Below are 20,528 nucleotides of genomic sequence, written 5' to 3'. Positions count from 1 at the left end.
TCCATCACAATCCAGTAGCCCTCAGGTAAGGCATAAATGGAGCATGAATGGAATTTGCTGAAACAAACAAGGTTAGTTTGTGCTCTAGGGCAGATTCTCTTACTTGGCTGCTCCTAATGTCAGTCCCATCAATCTATCAATTTCTCAACACTACCTTTCAGGGATAAGGAAGCAGATGAGACTGCTTTATAGGCAAGGACATGGCTTACTCTTGTATAGGGCCAGATTGTGTCATTGAATTTTAAAGAGAACGCCCAGCTAATTTCAATGACATTGAACATGCTTACGAAGTATTTTTTCCTGTCCCTGTCTAATGGCTAGTCTATGTAGAGGATAACAGCCAATTAGCAGCTCACTGAATTACTACTTCAACTCAAGTGGGAGAGATATCTGTAATTGGTGTTGAAGGTCCCAGGTTCAAACTCTGCTGATGACCTGTGGCTAAGGTTGTCTCAAGAACATTTTTTAAAAGGAATGTGCTGTCCACACTGGGGGACAATCTGCAAGCCAAGACAATTTTAATTGGTTTAGAACATGGCCACTCTGCAAGGAAGCAAAGCATTTAGAGGCAGCACAAGGTAGGATTTATTGCACCCAACTGCTGAGCCTTTACTTCACACTGCCACCATACACTCCCAAAATAATATGTCTCTCTCTACTGGCCCAAAGTTTCCCACGGTGTAAAGATATAAAGACAGGGATTCATCTGACACCTGGTATGAATGTTCTGCCCTGGAACTAAGGAAGCAGCTCCAGTATCTCATGCCAACCAAAGTTCTGCTGCACACTTAGGCTGTGCCTGCACTAGAGAACCAAACTATAGGTAACTGAACTGGCAAGATATCACAAGTGTAAGTACCAGCATGTCCATGTGGGTTTGACTGAAGTTCTGCCCTGCATCCACATTAGTGTTGCCATGGTCCACTGCAGTCTCATTGCCCTCCAGGTGCCTATCCCACAGTTCCCAGAATAGCTCCCTGAAGCACTGGCTCCTCACAGATTTTAAAAGGCTTCTCAGAGCCTAGGAAATTGTGGAAGATTTCCTATAAGTCCTTGGTACCAAAGCTATTTCTTGTTACTTTTTTTAAAATGGAAGCCAGGTTGAACATTTGCTCCTGATTCTTTCTTGTCAAAAAGCTTATCAGATGCTCCTGCAGAAACACAGATGTGAGGGCTACAGCAAGAGTGTTGTCTGTTCTGCTATGGCCTAGATCACTATAGAATTGGAGAGCCGGTATCTTTGGGGAGAGTTAGAGACCTAAGAGTTGGAGGTTTTTTTGCAATGGTCATGCATACTTCCACCCCTGGAGCAGTCAGACCAGTGTAGTACTTGAGGATGAAGTTCAGTGGGTGGAGCGCTGCTTTTGGGGCAGGGTCAGGAGCATAAGTGTAGTTTCTATATTTCTGTATTTGTGGGAGTGGGGCAGCTCCAGTCAGGCCAATGGGACCACATGCAGAGGAGCAAATTCTGTGCCTGCTTGAGACTTGTAGTTGGGGCGGGAGGGGAACTGCCCTCCGAAAACTACACCCATGGCCAGGAATGCAAACTGGTAGGACAGAGTTTGTTGGAGAAATAGAATGAACAGCCAAATTTCTCCAGTGTAGACAAGATCTATGTATAGATGTTGATCTTGGATTTTCTGTAAACAAAAGCTATAGTTGATACAGCTAAGCCACGGGATATTAGGTGACTGAAGCCAGACTTTAGCCTATAATTCTTTATAGCATGTCACTTGGGATTTATTTGTCTTAATCAAGAAAACTAGCTCCAGAAACCAGTTTTTGAGTGGTGATTTAAAGGCCAATGCCCCTGATCTTCTGTAAAAAGTAAACACAAAAGTCTTCACCTGCTTAGTAGAGCTCAGCAGTGGAGCACAGCCCCTTATGATGCAATTAATGCCCTATGGTGGCTCTAAAATGGACTGGCTTGTATTGATCCTTTGCGGGCCATTTCACTGGCAGAGAATAGCAGGAGTGTAGGGCATTCCAGACATGTTCCTTATGTTGTTTGAACAGTGCCTATCACAATGGAGCCCCTGGGCCTCTAAGAGCTACTGCAATAATAAAAATGGAGGAGAGGACCAGCATAGAACTGTTACTCCAGTCCTATACTGGCCAGAGAACCGCCTCCCAATATGTGGGTTCTCTGTGGCACATAAAGCAGCTGCTTCCTAAGGGAAAATCAGGGATGTTCCCAGCATGTATTTTCCTTAAAGGTGCTTGTCAGCATCTGAATCTCTTGCTCCCCAAAATCTGTATTCCCAACTTTAGTGCAAACTACTTAAAAAACAAATTCTGCATTGATTTATACAATGCTCAATCTTACTGAAATCCAAGGGATTACACAGGGCCTAAATCAGTACTGAATTTGGTCTGAATAGTCCAGTTTCTTCTTATCATGTAGCAGAAGAGGTCCGAGGATCTCCTTCATGAAACATGAGAGACAGGAATTAGGAGAAAGTGGAGGAGGGGCATTAGCATCTGCAGTGATGCTGTCATGGGAGGTAGAGCACGAGATGTATGCAGAGTTACCAGCACAGAACTCTTGTAGGCTAAAAGTTTCAAATGTATTGATTTTATTGATTTTTATGCTTGACTTTGGGCACCATCTAGGCACGTAAATGGAAATGGCTCATGTTCAGATGTGCTGAGTACCTGTAACTCCCTTTAACCTCACATGGAAGTTATGGGTGCTCAACCTATTTGGAAAAATAAATTAGTCAGGCCATTTGTACTGCACTTAGCATTTCTGAAAACTCCAGAGATCTGACCTGGAGTGAATTTACAGACACTATACCACTCGTCCCTAAGGTGACAGCTGTATGATCAACAAGAGACAGAGACCAATGTGATGCAAACAGCTGTTGTATCAGCATCTTCCCTCCCCATTCCTAATATTAATTACCATAGCAGCAACCTGCATCTTAGGGGCTCAAACTGAGGGCAGATTTGGAAGGGGAAAATAGACAGTTCTTCTCAGTAAAATAAACCCATTAGTTTAATATATATGAAAAGGAGAGAAAAGGACAGAAGTGTCTTCTTACTGAATGTTCACTATTCTTCCACTGAGAAAATCATTTTAACAACTACAATTCACTAATAGGCTTTGGAGCAACTTTCTAACACTGGATTTTAGGGCAAGGGCAGAGGGCATGACAGAGTGCACAAAGCATCAGGTGTGGAAAAAAGCTGAACTTCCCTGATGCACAGAATTAGATCTTTCCATCATGCACTCAGCTGAAGTAATTACAGCATGGACTGTGTATTGTGAGGTCTTTTCAGACCTTCAAACTCAAGGTGTATATTTTCCCCAAGGAATAGAGAGAACCACATGTGACTGATACTAGCAGTTCAGGAAACTGCTCAGATACCAGTTATCCATGTTCTTATTCATATCAAGCCCCAAACTGAAACCCTCCATTCTTCTGTAGAACCATTATAGCATGAGAAGTGGTGGTACAAGCTTCCCAGATGCTGCCTGCCAGCTAGCCTCAATTCTGTTTTACAGGGACCACCTCCATGATTAAATTAACTCAGGCTCCAGGGCTGTTCATTTCTTGGTCTTTCTGCTGAAACTTATCATGAGGTGACAGCTGTGATGGGCAAAAAAGAGAGGATTTATTTATTTATTAAAACAGCATTACTTGGTATTTTTAAAGAAACTCACTCTTTGCCATGCTCCCTGCCTCTTATCTTTCCTTTTGGGGGAGCATTTGTACAATAGATTTATTGGCAAGGATGTTTGCAGAAAGCAGATTTCAAAGTGGTAAATGCAAGTATTCAAGGAAGCCAAATTATAAATTCTCACATACAAGTGCTCCCATACTCAACCAATCAGGAAACAGAAACAATAGTATCTGAGTTATCTGACTAATCACAACAATAAAAAGAGGTTATCAAACACTCAGCTGTTTACAGTCAAGCCATATTTTTAAAAGACTTCTCCAAAAAGCTCAGATATGTTCAAATAAATACATGTGAGGAAATTCAATTAATAATCTATTCAGTGATATGCCCCAATTCAGAACAATCTAAATTAATTTATTCCATTATTTGTTAAATCATCTCTACTAAGAAAGTGAAGGAAGGCCAATTTCACCTATTCCGTTTTCAAATGAAAACATACTTTTACATAGAAACAGATCAGTATCTCCACTTTAGTTTAGAAGAGTAACAAGAGCAACATCTGTAACCAATACTTCATACAAGCAACATAAAACAATCTAATTTTAAATTGCTACACATGCAAACCAAATTTTACAAAACAGTTTGGGCAAATTATCTGACTTGAATGAAGAGTCACACTGATATAGGAATTTAATATCACTGCTTGGACCTCACTGGCTCAATTAATCACTGCACCCACCTTCATGAATAAGGCTACGTTTTAGTCACGGGTATTTTTAATAAAAGTCATGAACAGGTCACGGGCAGTAAACAAAAATTCACAGGCCAGTGACGTGTCCATGACTTGTACTATATACACCTGACTAAATCTTGGGTGCTCTGGGATGGGGGCGGCTGGGGGCTCGGGAGGGAAGTGGCGGCACAGCCTGGGACCCCAGCCGGTGTTGGGGCGGGGGGGACAGGCGGCAGCGCGCAGCCTAGAACCCCCACTGCTGCTGAGCGGGGCGGGAGGACACAGTGGCCCGAGACCCCTGCTGCTGTTGGGGAGGGGAGGCACCAGGGCCCAAGACTGCCCCAGCATCAGCTGGTGTGACTGGCCCTGGTGCCAGATGCACCAGACACTGCAGAAGTCACGGAAGTCCCAGAAAGTCTCAGAATACGTGACTTCCGTGACCTCTTTGACAGACTTGCAGCCTTAATCATGAACAATCCAATTATGGGCGAGAGGAACGAACTGAGAATTAACAGTTCAGTAAACCAAGAGAAAATATTTTTTTAATTAAAAGAAGAATGGCTTTGGGGAGGAAACACTTTCTCTATTTATGGACAATCCAAATAATTTATGGGATATAGCTAAAAGTATAATCGTAACTAAAATAAATAAGTTTTTACACAGAATTTTTCCTTCCTTATGCCAGGAAGAATACAGCAAGGTCTGGGTAGATTCTAATTGACCAGTGCTCTTTAATCACCAATTCTACATTACTGGGCACCCAGAATAATCATTAAGAGCCAGATTTTACAATCCTTACTCACAACAAGTAACATTTTTTGCTTCCAGCAGTCCTAAAGTAGAAGGCAATACTCAGCGAGGGTACGAGTGGCAGAATCAGCCCCATAACTTTAAAATAATTATCTAATTTATTCAATTAATTACCTAATTTATTCAATTAAACACTTGTTTATTCCTAACTTTGTAAAAACTTTACAACTTCATTTAATCATCAAGACATTTCACATTATAAAATTTAAACTCTTCTTTCACCAAAAGGCGTTATACAAGCTCAATCATTTGTATAAAATGTTAGCGTCAATTCTCCACCATTACTGGAACACGTTATCAAGAAAAAGAGGAAGGCCTTTAACGAAGCACTTCAGCCTACTGAAACTCCTTATTACAACCTACAGCCTGAGTAACAACAAATGAACACATGTTCAGTGATGATAAGGTTGTTATGAGACCCAGAAATAAAGAGCTACCCACGCACATCACAATGCCTGCTATTGTTTAGGCAAACAAGTAAGCTGGGTCCTGACAATCAATAAATGCTATTGTACTCGCCTGCAAGCACGACCTTGTTACTTACAAGCTATTTAAGCAATCCATACCTTTGTGCTCCCACAGATTGCACCTCTGTTATTTCCACAGTGTTAACAAATGAGACAGCCTTCGGACCTCCATAAGAGGGTGACCTAGGCATCCCTGTAGGGGATGATGGGACCTGATGGCCTGGTGACTTGTAGGAGCCATTGCTCACCCTGCCCTGTAGTGCCTGTTGGGACTGGACATTGTTATTGGCTAAATCGGCTTGAAGGGAAGTTGTGGAAGTCCTTGGTGCCCTGGCCATTGCACTTGAGAGGGAAGACACCGAGGATTGGAGTATAGGGTTCCTTGTGCTAAAACTGGTCGCCTTCATCAAATTGTCTCTGGAGCCATATCTCATCACCATGCTGCGAGGGTCTTCAGACAGCGCGCTGACTTGCTGAAGGCTGTAAGAGCTAGGGGTGTCATACACACCCGAGTCTGCAAACACCGAATCCGGGTGTGAGAGGAGGAGCTTCTCCCTTTCTTCCATTTCTTTCCTCTCCTGGATGGATGCCATGATGGTTTTTGAAAGGTTGTCGTAACGGACGGGAGAGGGGTCCCGTTGGTGTGGCGCTGGGCCCCCCAGCACTGGGCTGAAACTCTGTGGTGCCTGGCGCTGCAGCTCGCTCCCCCGTAGGTGGCACATTTTGGCTGACAAATATGGTGAATGGTACCCGACGGAGCCAACAGCAGAATGGGCTATGCATTTCCTCCCGGAGGGGGACATGGAGTTTAGCAAACTATCATAAGACAGACTTCCATTTCTGTTTGACAGGGAGTTGGGGGAAAAGATGCTTTTGTAGGGGGTGGAAGCAGCCCCTTCTGATTTTATTGGATGAAGCGGCACTTTGTCTGTCCCTCTCCTGCTGGCAGACTTCAAGCTCAGGGATCGCGAATTGACGGCGAAGGAGTCTATCTGGAGTGGGGAGGACTGATAAGTCTTGTGAAGCGAGCTCTTCCTGTAGTTCGGGATGTCCAGGTTGGGCTCCGATTGATAATCAAGGCTCTGGTTGTTCTCTTCAATCAATACTCCTTGCTTGTGTCCCTCCTGCATGGTGATCTAAAACAGAGATGAGTATGAGAAAGGGAAGGCACAGGACACAGCGCAGTGCACTGATTTGCTTCTCCTGGTGAGTGAGAAGTGCATAGTGAGGACAGAGCTGGGAATCAGGTTGTCTCAAATTCTAAGCCCAGATTTGACACAGATTCATTCTATGGGTTTGGAAGTGTCACTTAACCTCTGTGCATCAGATTCCTCATCTGCCAACAGAGTGATAATAATTTACCTCAGAGGTGAAAAAGGTTAATCCATATTTGTTCCATGCTAAGTATTACTGATTGTAATAAATATGATGAGGAGTGAGCACTGACAGTTGCAACAAAGCCCTTTGCAAACATAGGTGACCAACCCTTTCAGACTGAACCCCTGTCGAAGTTGGTCAGATTTTGACTGGACAACATTGACCTTGGAAAACGTTGTCCCTAGAGATTAGAAATAAAAATTTCCAAGAGTAGCTTCCAGTTTCTGGAACCTTCATTTCGGAGAACCCAGCCACACACAATTTGGGCTTTTTAATGGTGCTAAGCACCCCCAGATTCCTGTTGACGTTGAATGGTGTGACAAATGCTCAATGATTCTGAAATATAGGCCAAAGCTCTTCGAAGTTGAGAGGCCACAAACTGAGCCACCCTCGGTCAAAGGTCACTTTCAAAAGTTGTGGCTTTGATGCAGAAGTGAAGGAGTTTTTCCCATTGCATGTGCTGTGTGGGAGAAAGTGCTATACCAGACAAGGAAATGTAAACCCATGTTTTATTTATATACATTGAAACCATGAAGAAAACCCCTCTGTTGTAAGCATCCACTTTATAGCATATGTAAGATTGCCTATAATTTTGTTCAAACCTAAAGGCCATTCTCTGCTAAGCAACTGATTTTGGCTGGTCCCTTATGATGAGTTTCACCATAACTGACAATGAATTGGTTATTGGAACTTTGCAAAAAAAAAAAAAAAAGAATGATTAGTGAATGCTTATTTAATCAGAAAGGCAATCAATACAGCTCGTATTTTCTCCTTTCAGTTTTTTTTTTAAAGGAAAAGGAAAAAATACAAAAAAAGCATAACTGACAGAAGGGTGCTTTTATACTCATTTTTACTTCAAGGTTGTGTCTTTGAGAGGGAAGATAGAGAAATGTGCACGATAGTTCACTACCTTCCTCCACCATGGAGATAGATTGGATTCTTCTCTGGAAAAGGGAATGATGGACTCTGCTTAATGGGGAAGAAATGATGCAAGTGGTTGGCCTATTTCCTCCCACTGGGTGTTCCGCTCTCCCTCCCACAATTTGTTTTTATTGCTCATGAATGGTGCTAGATTGACAGGCTGAAGACCTGGTACAACTCAGGAGTAGCAGCACAATCTTCACACCAGTCCACCACTGTACTTCAAGCCTGAAGCGAGAGGACAGTTACGCCCAACCCCCTAAATGTGGTTTGGTCACCGTATCTATTCAGTCCTCTAAAACTGCCAGCAAGGTTGCCTGTTGGTACCAGTTTCTGTGATGTGGCCACTTGTCTACTACAAAGACCACTAAACTCATTTGACATAGGTCAGTCAGCCTAAGGTGACTTTGTCATCTTAGGCTAGATTTGAACCAGAAACCTAGCAGTTAAAGACGCTATACCCAATTACCAGAACCCACCACTCCCCTCGTCTGATTGGAATCGGTATTGCAGTACATCCCAAATGGAGAAAAAGATTCATCCATTGGAGGTTATGTCAGGCACTGCATCTGGACCTGGAATACTGTCGGTACTGCACTACCCTGCTTGCACACATCAACATTTCAGCTTAAGTGCTAGCTGATGCCTGTTAAAACATTTGGAACTCGCTGGCAAGCCATTTGTCGAGTAATAAAGTGAAGATGAGATAATAAGATTTTGATACAGCCAGCTTGGCGCAGTACTCACGTTCTGAAATGCTCCCTTTGACAAGGCAATTTCTGCCTCATTCAGGAGACAGATCTGGAAAGCATGATTTATAAGTAGATCATGCAATAAGACTAAAACCTCATGTTTTTAAAGCTGATGAAGAACCAGTGATATCTAGAATGAGCAGGCACGGCCTTCATTTTCAAAGTTAAAAGGACATTGCCAAAGCCCCCCTTTACCCCTACCCCCATCACTGCCATTTAGAACAACCCCTTGGAAGTTTGAATCTGACTTCTATTTCATACCTCTACTACATTCATTCCCTTGATTGCAGGTATACCCTGGATGTTACTGTAGGGCAGAAGATGGAATTGCTGCTGAAATTAATTTTAAGGAAATAGCATTGGGCTCTTTGTTTAAGGGGAAATATCCATCCACATATAAACATTTGCATGGATTTTGGCAACATACATGATAGAACAAACCAGTAACTTCTGAGCCTGTTTTCCAGGACAGAGCGTGTCCCTTTAACTGTTATGACTTTAATTTCTTTTCTGTTAACAGATAATATAAAGGTCATTTAAAAAAACCCTGTAACTCAAGCATTAAAAGTGTGTTAAGGCAGTTTAAATGTACATAATCTTATATTCATTTTAACAACAATATATACCCACAAGGAATTCTTTTAAAGCCCTTTTTGTGAGGTTACATTCTCAGGCATCTCCAAAGCATGTCATCTGTTGGCCTAAAGGGCCCGATCCTGAGAAGTATTAAGTAGAAACAAACTACTATTGTCGTGAATGGGAACTGGCTTTCATGTCAGTTGAAGCTGATAGGAGTTGAGAGTTCTCAGGATCAGGTCCAAAATTTGGTAAAGCAACTTGGCACATTTTTCAGTAGGGCATCATGACAATTACAATAGTACTGAAAAAAAAATGATGATTTCACACAGAAAGTACTGTACACTCAGTGTGTACATCAGGTTGAAGTAGCCTACTACTCGTCTGGAACAATTTCTTCTAGACCATTGTGGCGTGCTCACCTGCTCAGCTGCAGCATGGTAGTGGACTTTGGGATTGTTGCTGAAAGCTGGTCGATACTTATACATGGCAGGAGTGGGGGGACTGATCAATTTAGGTGAAAGACCACTTTCTGGAAAAACAAATGTCAACAGACCATGTGCATTAACAGTATGTCTAAAATGGCACATTAATAAATAAGATTACAGAATTGTATATAAACCCAAAAAATATACATGGCAATTTACAAATTGAGCTCCAGTCCTGCGAAGGGTTAAAACTCTGTGTGTACGTACTCATGCGCAGAGTCCCACTGAAGTAAATGGGACTCCACATGGAAGTAGCTACACGCATGGCTATAACTCTTTGCAGGATTGGACATGTATATGTGTCACATCCTGTGGCCCATAAAGCTTACAATCTAAATAAAACAAGAAAAACATAAGACATAATAGGTCCTTGGTAGCTAAAGCCAGAGTTGCCAACTTACCTCTTCCCCCAACTGCAAAATATAGCTGGGTCCAAACTAAATACCCCCACATTCTGGGTGTTTGGATCTAGAAAGTTAGGACTTCTCAGCTGTCTCCTTTGGCCTAACCATAGACTTGGACTAGAACACTTTGGGACTAGAACACACATCCAAGTTCTGAGTCTAGGGGTTTATCTCTACTGTAAAGCCAAACAACCCTCTTTCTGGAATTCCAAATGACCTCTGCCAGGTCCTTGGCTGGATCTCATCCCAGCTGAAATGCAAATACACATACTTGCCTACCCAGTATCAAAGTGATATATTCTGAAGTAAGTGCAGTGTTTTCCTCTTACTGTGTGCAGTGAATTCTATACTTATATCAAATCCTCTATCGAATTAAGAATTAGGAGGATTAAGAGCTTCCCCAAAAGCACAAAAAAATCCACATTCCATGAAGGTTCTAGAAGAACGATGAAAGCCCATTGACACCAAAATATTTTCATAGCATCAAAAATAAAGTATTGATTAGGCTACCATACCTTCACTGGTTCCCAGCTGCCCCTTTAGTTCAGAATACTTGCTTGGATCTCCTTTAGGAGGCAGAGGTGGCTGGGTGTCCATGGTTTTATCCTCCAGACCTTCCAGGCTAACTTTAGACTGAAAATAAGCATGGAATCAATCATTTTCCTCAAGTGGTTTAGACAGCAACATGTGCTAAAGTATTATAGATTCTAAAGACTTGTCTACACTGGGAAATGCCATAGCGGTATACTATTTGTTAACGAACATGGGGATAAACACAATCTAGCACTCTACATACATAGGCCTGTTATGTCTAAAACCGAGTTTAACCGCACTCAACTGACCTGATTTTAAACCAAACAGTCCTTATCTACACAGAGTGACAGATCATGTTTAACCTCATGTACATTAACACACAGCATACCATTGTCGGCATTTCCCCGTGCAGAGAAACCCTCAGCAACTAGTGTTCCTTTATTACCAAGGAGGTCATTCCAGGAGTTCACTACACAAAGCTTGAGAGATGATTTCTAATGTCTATAACACTTAGCACCATAAATCTTGCAGCACTTTACTAAGGTAAAAGCATCATTATTCCCATTATATACAAACAAACAGAGAGTGAGACACCAAGATGTAGAATGATCTGCAAAGGTCACACTGCCAGAGCTAGGAATAGAACCCAGTTCTCCTGGGTTCCAGTCCTATGCCCTATGCACTGGTTCACAGTGTCTGCTGGAGTTTGAGGCTCGTTGCTTGCCTCAAGTAAGCCAGGTCACCTAATGGTGCCAGGACTCCTGCCATCAGCACAATGTAATGGATTCATTAAAAAAATGAAAAGAAAAAAAAACAGAACAATGGCCAGGAAGTGAAAAGACCTGTGCCAACTCTTAACTAACTGTCATAAAGAACCAATGCTCATCCTTCTCTTGCTCTCCCATTGGAGTACTGTAGGAGGACCTTCAAAGAGTCAATAGCTCTTGGCACTATTATTCCTAATTTACTTTCAGAATGCAGGGAAGAGGACTTGACTTCCTTCATGTTCCTCCAGAGGTGTATTATCTCTAAGAGCCTCCCAATAACAAAAGTTATTTTCAGCCTAGTACTGGTTTTCAAGTCGTACTTGTAGACAGAGGGTATTGAAGGCGGCTTTACCTTGCTTCGGTGAAGATTGGCTTGGATCCCATTGTCACTTATCTTCACTGTGATCTGTCGCTCGGAAAGATCTGGTCTGAAGAAAGGAGGCTTCACACTTGCAGCCTGCTTTTTCTTTGGCTCAACAATGTACCTGATTGATTATTCAATAGTAATTGTTAAAAAACCCTTGGCATGCAGACAAGAAAACCCCCATATTTGCAGGGTATGATTGAAGAGATCTGGCAAAATCTACATGAGTGAAGGACATTTATCTCAGTGAATGCTTGCCCAGGAGGTACAAAGATTAAAGTGAATCAGGAGCTGAACAGGAGATGCCACCAATAAAAAAACCCTGCAATTTTGATACACTGGTCTCCAATGCAGTTCAGGTGAGGAGGGGCAAGAGGGTAGCACACAGCCACACAACCAAGTAAAAGCATTTCCCTAGGACTTTGACAGCTCTATAGGAGACATGAGTAGTAATGTGCCATGCCAATTGTGTTTCGGGAGAGGGCTTGATTTACAAGCACCGAGAAGAGTTTAGTTATATCAGGAGACGTGGGAAAGGTAGACCCTTTCTAGGGATGATAAAATTGGAACACAGGAAGGATTTTGAGCTGGTGGATCTCTCCACATCACTCTTCTCCCCAAAACCCACCAATTTTATGGTGAAAGGAGCATTACTGGGAGCTGGTTGAAAAGTGATAGAATTTTTCACTTCTTGGGGACCAATAAATGGAGGTAAAACAATTTGATAAACTTAAAGGAGACAGCACCACCATTTGATACCCAGTGACATGAGATCAGAATATCTGCACTAGCTTCTTCTAATTTGGACAGTGGACAGGACACCTCAGCAGTGATGGTTTGCTTGGTGATTCCCATAAGTTCATGAGGGAGAAATATGTGACAGTTTGAATGTGCCTTGATAAAACACTAGGACTATATTTCCTAAAATTCTGAGTACATCAATGGCATTTTAAAAGTGAAGATACTACTCAATACTCTATCCTACCAAAGAGACTACAAAGGAAAAATGACTGTCCAGTTTAGGTGCATATGGGTTTTAACCTCCTGCTCTCCTAAAGTTGCTGGACCTAATTCAAGTGCTCATGATTTTGGTCAGTTCAGGAAATTTTGATTCCAGTACTACCACTTTAACACTAGGAACAGCCTGCTAAGCTTTGCTTGCTGTCTAATCAAGAAAAACCACATACTAGAGATAATAGTGTGTGTGGGTTGGGACAACTCAGCACCTTGAAAAGTATATTCAGCCCACTCCCATTACAATTAAAATATGTCTGTGTGTGTGTGTGTGTGTGTGATGGACAGCTCAGCATCTTGGACATCTATGTTGATTCTTTTCTGTTCTATAGCAACATTAATGTTCGTGACCATTGTTTCAAAGGGCACAGGCACAAATAAATCTGCTGAAAAGTAAGGAACCATAAATAAAATCCAAAATCGCAAACCGTAGCACCAGGTGGGAAATAATCTCTGTTTTATGATGATGAAAGGTGTCTGTGAGATGGAAAGCAACAGCTGCCTTGAATTAATTATAAAGCTAAGGGGCAAAAGGATGGTTTTAGATACTTCATTTCTTTCCAGCAGTGACTAGAATCTTAATGTGTACTTTGGAGGGCAGTGTACCATGCAGAAAATATGTTACGTTAGGAAGATTACAGCTGACATGGATCCTTCCAGTTATTGAATTTCACTGGATAAACAACGTAATGAAGCCATGTTCGAGAAAAGCAGGGAGCGGGAACAGGCTATCAACCCCAATTATTAGTTTTTTGAAAAAAAGCTAGTCTTATTATAAAATGGCTCAGTAAATAGAAAAAGCAGTCGATATGACATGGCTTGCTAGCCATAAATACTTGGTTTGGGAGTGAAGATTGTGAATTATATTAAATGAGAATGGCAAGACTAAGAGCTGTGCAAAGTGCAGGCACTGTACAAGCTTCCCCTCAGCTCTGCCAATTTCTTGACATACTGTACCTCTCCTCAGCAGATACTACTACCGGGGATGAACGGGGCCAGATTCTGGGGTGGCTCAGAACGTTAAGTTTTGTTTACCTTGTGACTAAGTTTAAGAACAACATTCTTCCTTACCTGGGAGCCAGAGGGCTGCAGAGCACATGTTCCACGTTACCACAGCATCCCCGAGTGAAAGGATTCACCCCCCCACGGAACTTACCCGTCACCTGGAAAAATATTCAGTGCAGTGCTCAATGCTCTAAATGTAGAAGAGGCACCCATTAACACTTAGAACCCCAAGAATGCGTATTCCAGCCCTCGCTGTTCTGCATATCCACCATGCTTCACTTTCCCCAACTGGTTATTCTTTCTTGTAAGTGCTGCTCCCTCGCTCTGTCAGCCCCAACAACATAAGAAACCTTAACACAACTTCCTAAGCTCTCACCCCCCCATTATGCTACCATCTGCATGTAAGCTAAAGGCCCCTGCCCAAAAATCCAGAGAATTCGAGGCTCCCTGTCTGCAATCCACAGACACTAGCTCCATCTCCCCGTATCTTTCCTGTTCCAGAGTCCTGTCTGCCCTCAGCCTGGCTGGCTGATCTGGCCTGCTTCCCTTTCCTCTGCCCTGGCAAGACATACTCTAGTAGCTCCTAAATCCCAGACCTGTCCCTTCCTATGTTCCTAATATTAGATGAGACCAAATGGTTCATATAGATCAGCATTCCATTTCCAGCAGTGGCCAATCCTAATTCTTATCTGGAAGGTGCCAGGAAGCCCCATAATGGGCAGTTATAGAATGATAACATCTGCCTAGGAATTAGCTATTTTCCTAATTGTTAAACCCCTCTAGACTGGTGGGATTTACTTAAAACTTTGTGTGCCTGGGACAGAGTTTCACGATAAGGGTCATTCTAGCCATACAGATAAGAGCCCTGAGCAGATACAAAACTGATATCTGCATCTGATCTGCAATCCGCAAAAACGGTCTGCGGATATCTGCGTATTTGCAGGGCTCTGCTTCTAGAGGGTATGGAATCATACCATCGTTGCACAGTGTGGGAAGACAAAAAGGTAAAAATGGTCATATTTGGATAAATCTCAGTAAAGCCAGATCCTTCAATACAGGGGTGCCATTAAAATAATGAGAGTTACCATTTGCAAGTAACACTTCTTAGTCACGGGATAGTCCTTACTTAGTACTAAGTACAGCGAGCACCATATAACTGCTGTAAATTTAATGACTTGCACCACACCAAGTATAAAGATTAAATGGCAATCACTGTCTTGGTGTTCCAATTTTGTTGCTGGCCTTTTTAATGCAACAGGAACCTATTTAGAAGGCCAATATAGGAGATCTTTTCTTCTGGAGATTGGGAAGAATGGCTTGATGGCTAAAGCACAGTACTGGGAGTCAGCAGCTCTGGCCTGTATTCCTGGCACAGTCATTGACCTAATGCCTGACCTTGAGAAAGGCACCTCATTGTCCATTTTTTCATTTATAATACGAGGATAATAGTTCCTTAGCTCACAGACTACACTGTCAATTACATGAATTATGTATAAAGCACTTTGAGATCCTCAGGTGGAAGGTGCTGTGGAACTGAAGGGTATTGTTCATTCCATTCAGGAACTAAAAATACAGTGATAAGATGACATCTTGTGTTATTTTGATCCCATAAATGAGTTCCTGAGTCATTCCAAAAGCTCAAGAATAATGTAAACTCAACTATTATACACCCCGAAATCATACCCTCTTTAATAAGAATAATCAGAGATAGTGACACCTGGCATGGACACACTAACCAAGAATTTCTAGCAAAACACCAGAAATCTGCTCTAACTGGCTATAAAAAAAAACAGGAGAAAAGGGGGACAAATGCAGCTGAGCACATTTTGCTTGTTCATTGTTTCAGATAGTGAGGAAAGCGATTCAATACTGAGGCTGCCAGAGAAAAGTGAATGCTTTAATACAGTGAGTCAGTGCCAAAGCTAGGAACAGAATCCACATTACCTCACTCCCGGGCCTGTGCTTTAATTACTAGAATGAGCTTCCTCTGCAAAAGACCTGATGGATCATGGAGCCCATCCTCCAATCAGGGCCAGATAGTCCACATGATAAAGAAGATGAGATATTCAATGAAAGGTTCATTTAGTTTTGGGCAAATAACACAGAGAGATAGGAACTCCATAACAGATAGATGAACCTCAAGAGATTTGGCAGCTCAGGTAAGCAGATCAAATTTGGATGCGTTATCCAAAGTTTATCTGAACATCATTTTTTCCTGGAACTGCTGTGAGTCTTAACTACAACAATTTCTGACACTTTTCAGTTTCAGACTAGTTGGAAATACAAGGAGACTAGAGTTTTCTAGTATTTCTTCTTTCTAGCCCGGATGAAATCCAGAAGGACTATTTCACCTGGTTGCAGAGGGCTAGCATGAGGCCTATGCAAAGTGCCACCAAGTCTTGTAACACGATTTGAGCCCCTGATGCAGACAGGCTTGCCGTGAGGCACAAAGCTCTGGGCCTTATGCAATTTTCAGGCTACCACGGAGAAAGCCCCCCTCTGAGTAGCTGCCATTTCCCAGCCCCCTGGGGAAGGACAGCCAATCCCAACAGGCATTAAGCAAAGCATTTCCCCCTCCCCTCAGAAGTGACATGAGTTTTCAGGTAAAGGGTGTGAGGGTGTGTGAAAAAAACAGCTGTACCATTTTCACAAGAAGGGTGGAGGAAGCAGAAAAAGCCAAGCAGTGTCACCCAGAAGAGCGGTGATGGGTTATTGCACCTCAGCCACTAGACCTGTCAGATGTGGAGTCTCATAAGGATCAAGTCTCTCTCTAGTCCTATTCAACCTCTACACGAAGCTACTGGGTGAGTTGGTATGACAACATGGATTCAATTCCCAGCAGCATGAAGCTGACACAATGCTCTACCTATTCTTTACCACAGGTGACCACTACCACCAAGAGGGCCCAGATCTTGGACAAAATCAGCTCATGGATGAAGAACAGCTGGTTGGAGCTTAACCCCAACAAGGCAGAGGTGATGCTGGTGGGCAAAGGAAAGCATTTTTAAGAGTTTACTGACACTATGAAGTCTCCTTAGGTTGAAAGAAAACACCCACAACTGGTTTAGATTCCTTGCTGATGCTAAGCTCTCATATAGCAGCTTTGCAAGTAATGCTTCCTAACATGCCTAACTGCCGACAGGATGTGATGGAGTCTCTTAGCCAGTGACTTGGTCTCAGTTATTTATACCTTTGTCACTTCAGCACTTTGTCTGGACAACAGCGATGTAATGTACCTGGACATTAAGCCATCAGCCCATAGGAAACTCCAACTAGTACAGAATGGTGCAGCACATCGTCTCAGTAACAGGGGCTGCGGTGAGCACATCAAACCTGTCCTCTGCTCTCTGCATTGGCTTACCATAGAATAGGATCAAGTTCAAGATCTTGGTCCTTACTTTGCAGGTGTTCAATGGCCAGGGCCCAGGATATCTAAAACAACTGTCTAAAGTTCTGGGATGAAAATTATGGTCAACCACTCCGCTTCTCAGGCACAATGGCACTTTCTACCACATAGGTAAGCCTCTGTGCAGGAGACAAAGCTTTCTCCAGGGCTGATCTGAAACTGTGGCACAAATTTGCCCAGGAGCTAAGGACCATTACAAACCTTCTGCTCCAAGTGAAAGGTGCACTCTATCGATCTGCCTTCTCTGATGCACACAGAGCAGTACGTATGTGTAAAGAGAATCCCCCCCAAAATAAAATCCTACCAAAACAAAACACTCCACTGCACATGCAATTCTCCATGTGGGAAGAGGATGAGAGAGAGAGGACGAACCACATGTGACTGACGTTAGTCACATCACTTAATACATTCTTGGAAGATAGTAAGACACTACAGTGAGGAGGGCAGTATTAGCATCTATTTAAAATAGAGGACCCTACTGGAGCTGCCCCCTTGTTTCCACCCTGAAAGGGTATGAGTGAAGAATCTCCATAGCTGCAGGAGGAGAAGAGATGTGTTGGGGGACAAAGGGCAGATGTGGAGGCACATAAATGATGTGGGCCAGAGGGTTGGAGCAAATGTTAGTGGGGCAGAAAGCTAACTGTTAGGGGTGCCAATGTGTGGCTGGGGAGACACCATATTAATTAAGTGGCATTTTGGGAAGATGCTGATAGATTCCCTGCATCATCAGGTAGCACATTCTGCACATTTGAATAATTTTGTGGAAATTCAAGTTCCACTGGGTATTTTGTCATAAGATGTTGGCCGGCACAGGTTTTGGAGCAGCAGAATGAGCTTGGATCAGTGTGTATGTGGCAATGAACTAGCTCAAAGCTGCTCATTGTTACACACATTGTGGGCAGGCAGGAGCAGCTGACAGAATCAACAAAATCAGAAGACAGAACAAAGCATGATTTAATCTTCTTTTTTAAAAAATGTGATGATTCTTTTGAGTCTAACTCATGAGTTCGGAACTTTTGAGATTGGCAATACTCCATGTACCATTTAAATCCTGTTTTGAGTCTAACTCATGAGTTTGGAACTTTTGAGGCTGGCAATGCTCCATGTACCACTCAAACCCTGTTTTGAGAGACTTACGTAGGACTTAAGTGGTACATAGGCCTGTGCTGTTCCACTGTGCCTGGAGCTTGCCCAAAATGTAGTCAAACATAAATCTGAGAATAAAAGTTACTCAACCTTTTTAGACCCTTGGTAAAGCATCAGTTTGAGTGTCAGTGTTAAGGTTTGGTCAGCTGTTGCTTTACCCAACCTGATTTGCCCATCTTTAAACACTGTATCTTCTTTTTATCCGCCCCTAAGAAAGAGATCCTTCTCAACTCCCACATCTCTGACAGGAACATGGAGTAGAATTGTTTTCTTACCTGCTCATTGGTTGTACGCCCTCGTGCCACTAGAACAATATGGAAACCTGTGAGACCAATGACTGGGATAAAGAACAATCCAGCCACACACATGACAGCCATGCTACATCCCAGAGTTAAGGAAACTGTGCCCAATGACAGGGAAAAGGGAGATGGGGGGGAGGGGGGAAGGGGGAATGGAAGGGGAGAGAGAATTCACTGAACTAGAAATCTAGTAACTAATCCCCATCTTTCTTAGGTTTTTTTTAAAATTACACATTGAAGTATGTCTTGGAATTAAGCAGTAGAAATTACTTCAGTCTATCAGTGCTGTTAATTTCTTGTTTAACATGAGTCCTAAAGTTATCTGCTCCTCAGTGTCCAACACAATATTGAATATTTGGAAGCCATACGGTCCCCATGCCTCCCTTCCTACTTTACTTTACTTCATTCTTTCTACAGTCTCTAGTAGCTTCAAGGAGCTAGTCAGCTGGTCCATTCCTTTGCAAGCCAGAGGAATACAATCACCTGGGACTGGCCATGTCCCAGAACATCAAGGTAGCAGAGTAGTGATCTCTCTCCTGCATCTCTCCAAACTGTCTTCTCATTTTAAAATGCACACTGGAATTTATAGCACATATAGCACTGTGAAAACCCATGATCTATGAAGATGCAGGATCCTCAACAAAAATGTGCATGGAGACCGGCAATGATGATCACTGCCAGTGGCTTAGGCCAAATTTATATGTGGTGTAAGATGGTGTAACTATAAGCATTTCAATGGAGTTACTTGTGTTTACGATAGGTACTAATCTGGTCCATGTGATGTAGATTCAGGTAAATGCAGATGTTCAGCTTCTTCTTCATTGAAAAAGCAGTCCCACAAGTTTATGTTCTTTTTAATGAAAAAAGAAAAGGAGTACTTGTGGCACCTTAGAGACTAACAAATTTATTTGAGCATAAGCTTTCATGAGCTACAGCTCACTTCATCGGATGCATCTAAGGTGCCACAAGTACTCCTTTTCTTTTTGTGAATACAGACTAACACGGCTGCTACTCTGAAACCAATAATTTAATGGTCTCTTTTTTTTTTTGGAAATGCTAAATTTTACATCCCAGCCTCCTAGCATGTTGATAAACTATTGGTTGGCATTTTTAGTATCATAAAACTGTTTTCTAGCATGAGACTAAAACTCCCTATATTGCACAGGATGCTGTGAACTGACTCAAACACTACAGTATATTCTTCTGGGAACCTTGGTACAATGCCTAGTGCAAGCTGCTGAGTCAAGAGGTGTAAATGGTCATTTGACAAGAATGTCTGGATCCCTGCAGAGCTAGAATGCCAGGCTGCAGCATGTCATGCAAATCTTCCACAGCAGCCAGGTCAATCAGCCCTCCTTGAAGCGACCATAGCAGAAGATCCACCGAATGCTGTAGAAAAACCACCTTTGGAGTATCAGCAAGGAGCCCTGGATCTTGAGTGGTTCTGAAGATCTGTAGCTCCCACTGACTAAATTCAGTGGGAAGACCAGATTTGATTATTTCACCCCCTTAAATGGGTCCTTGACGCATTAAAAGAAGCTGAAAAACAAACAGAATGTCGATTCACTGATTTTAGTTGTAACTATTCTGTAAAGGCTCTATACACTTTGAATCAATGAGAGTTACTGGGGATCAGCACTTCTGAGGATCAGACTCCAGCTATGGTCCCCAGTTCATATAGATTTGTGAAGATTCCTTTTGTTCTTCTTCAATCCCCTTAATTAATGATAATGTTATAACTGACATAGTGCTTTATGGTAAATCCTCACCACACAGGCTAGTGGATCCTCACCTGGTATCCCCTCTCCTTCTAACTCTGCTTCTTCCATCTCTTTATC

The 20,528-nt window shown here is 42.5% G+C and overlaps 1 protein-coding gene across 3 annotated transcripts in view; it reads right to left on the bottom strand.

Moving 5' to 3' along the window:
* Positions 1–20,528, bottom strand: part of ZDHHC8 (zinc finger DHHC-type palmitoyltransferase 8) — a 195,575-nt gene that overhangs the window by 12,659 nt on the left and 162,388 nt on the right. For all 3 annotated transcript variants that reach the window (XR_006275845.1, XR_005289038.2, XM_038373389.2), the window contains exons 5-10: positions 18,667–18,769; positions 13,906–13,997; positions 11,809–11,941; positions 10,671–10,788; positions 9,686–9,795; positions 5,737–6,773 (exon numbers count right to left, since the gene is read on the bottom strand). Coding sequence is in view for 1 of the 3 variants with exons in the window: in XM_038373389.2 (XP_038229317.1) it covers positions 5,737–6,773; positions 9,686–9,795; positions 10,671–10,788; positions 11,809–11,941; positions 13,906–13,997; positions 18,667–18,769 (1,593 nt within the window). In the remaining 2 variants the exon portion in view is untranslated. The remainder of the gene's footprint in view (positions 1–5,736; positions 6,774–9,685; positions 9,796–10,670; positions 10,789–11,808; positions 11,942–13,905; positions 13,998–18,666; positions 18,770–20,528) is intronic.

The sequence above is a fragment of the Dermochelys coriacea genome, chromosome 15 (genome assembly GCF_009764565.3).
Source record: "Dermochelys coriacea isolate rDerCor1 chromosome 15, rDerCor1.pri.v4, whole genome shotgun sequence".
In the NCBI taxonomy this organism is placed as follows: domain Eukaryota; kingdom Metazoa; phylum Chordata; order Testudines; family Dermochelyidae; genus Dermochelys; species Dermochelys coriacea.
Note: the sequence above shows the minus strand (reverse complement) of the source record. Positions and strands in the feature narration are given on the sequence as shown.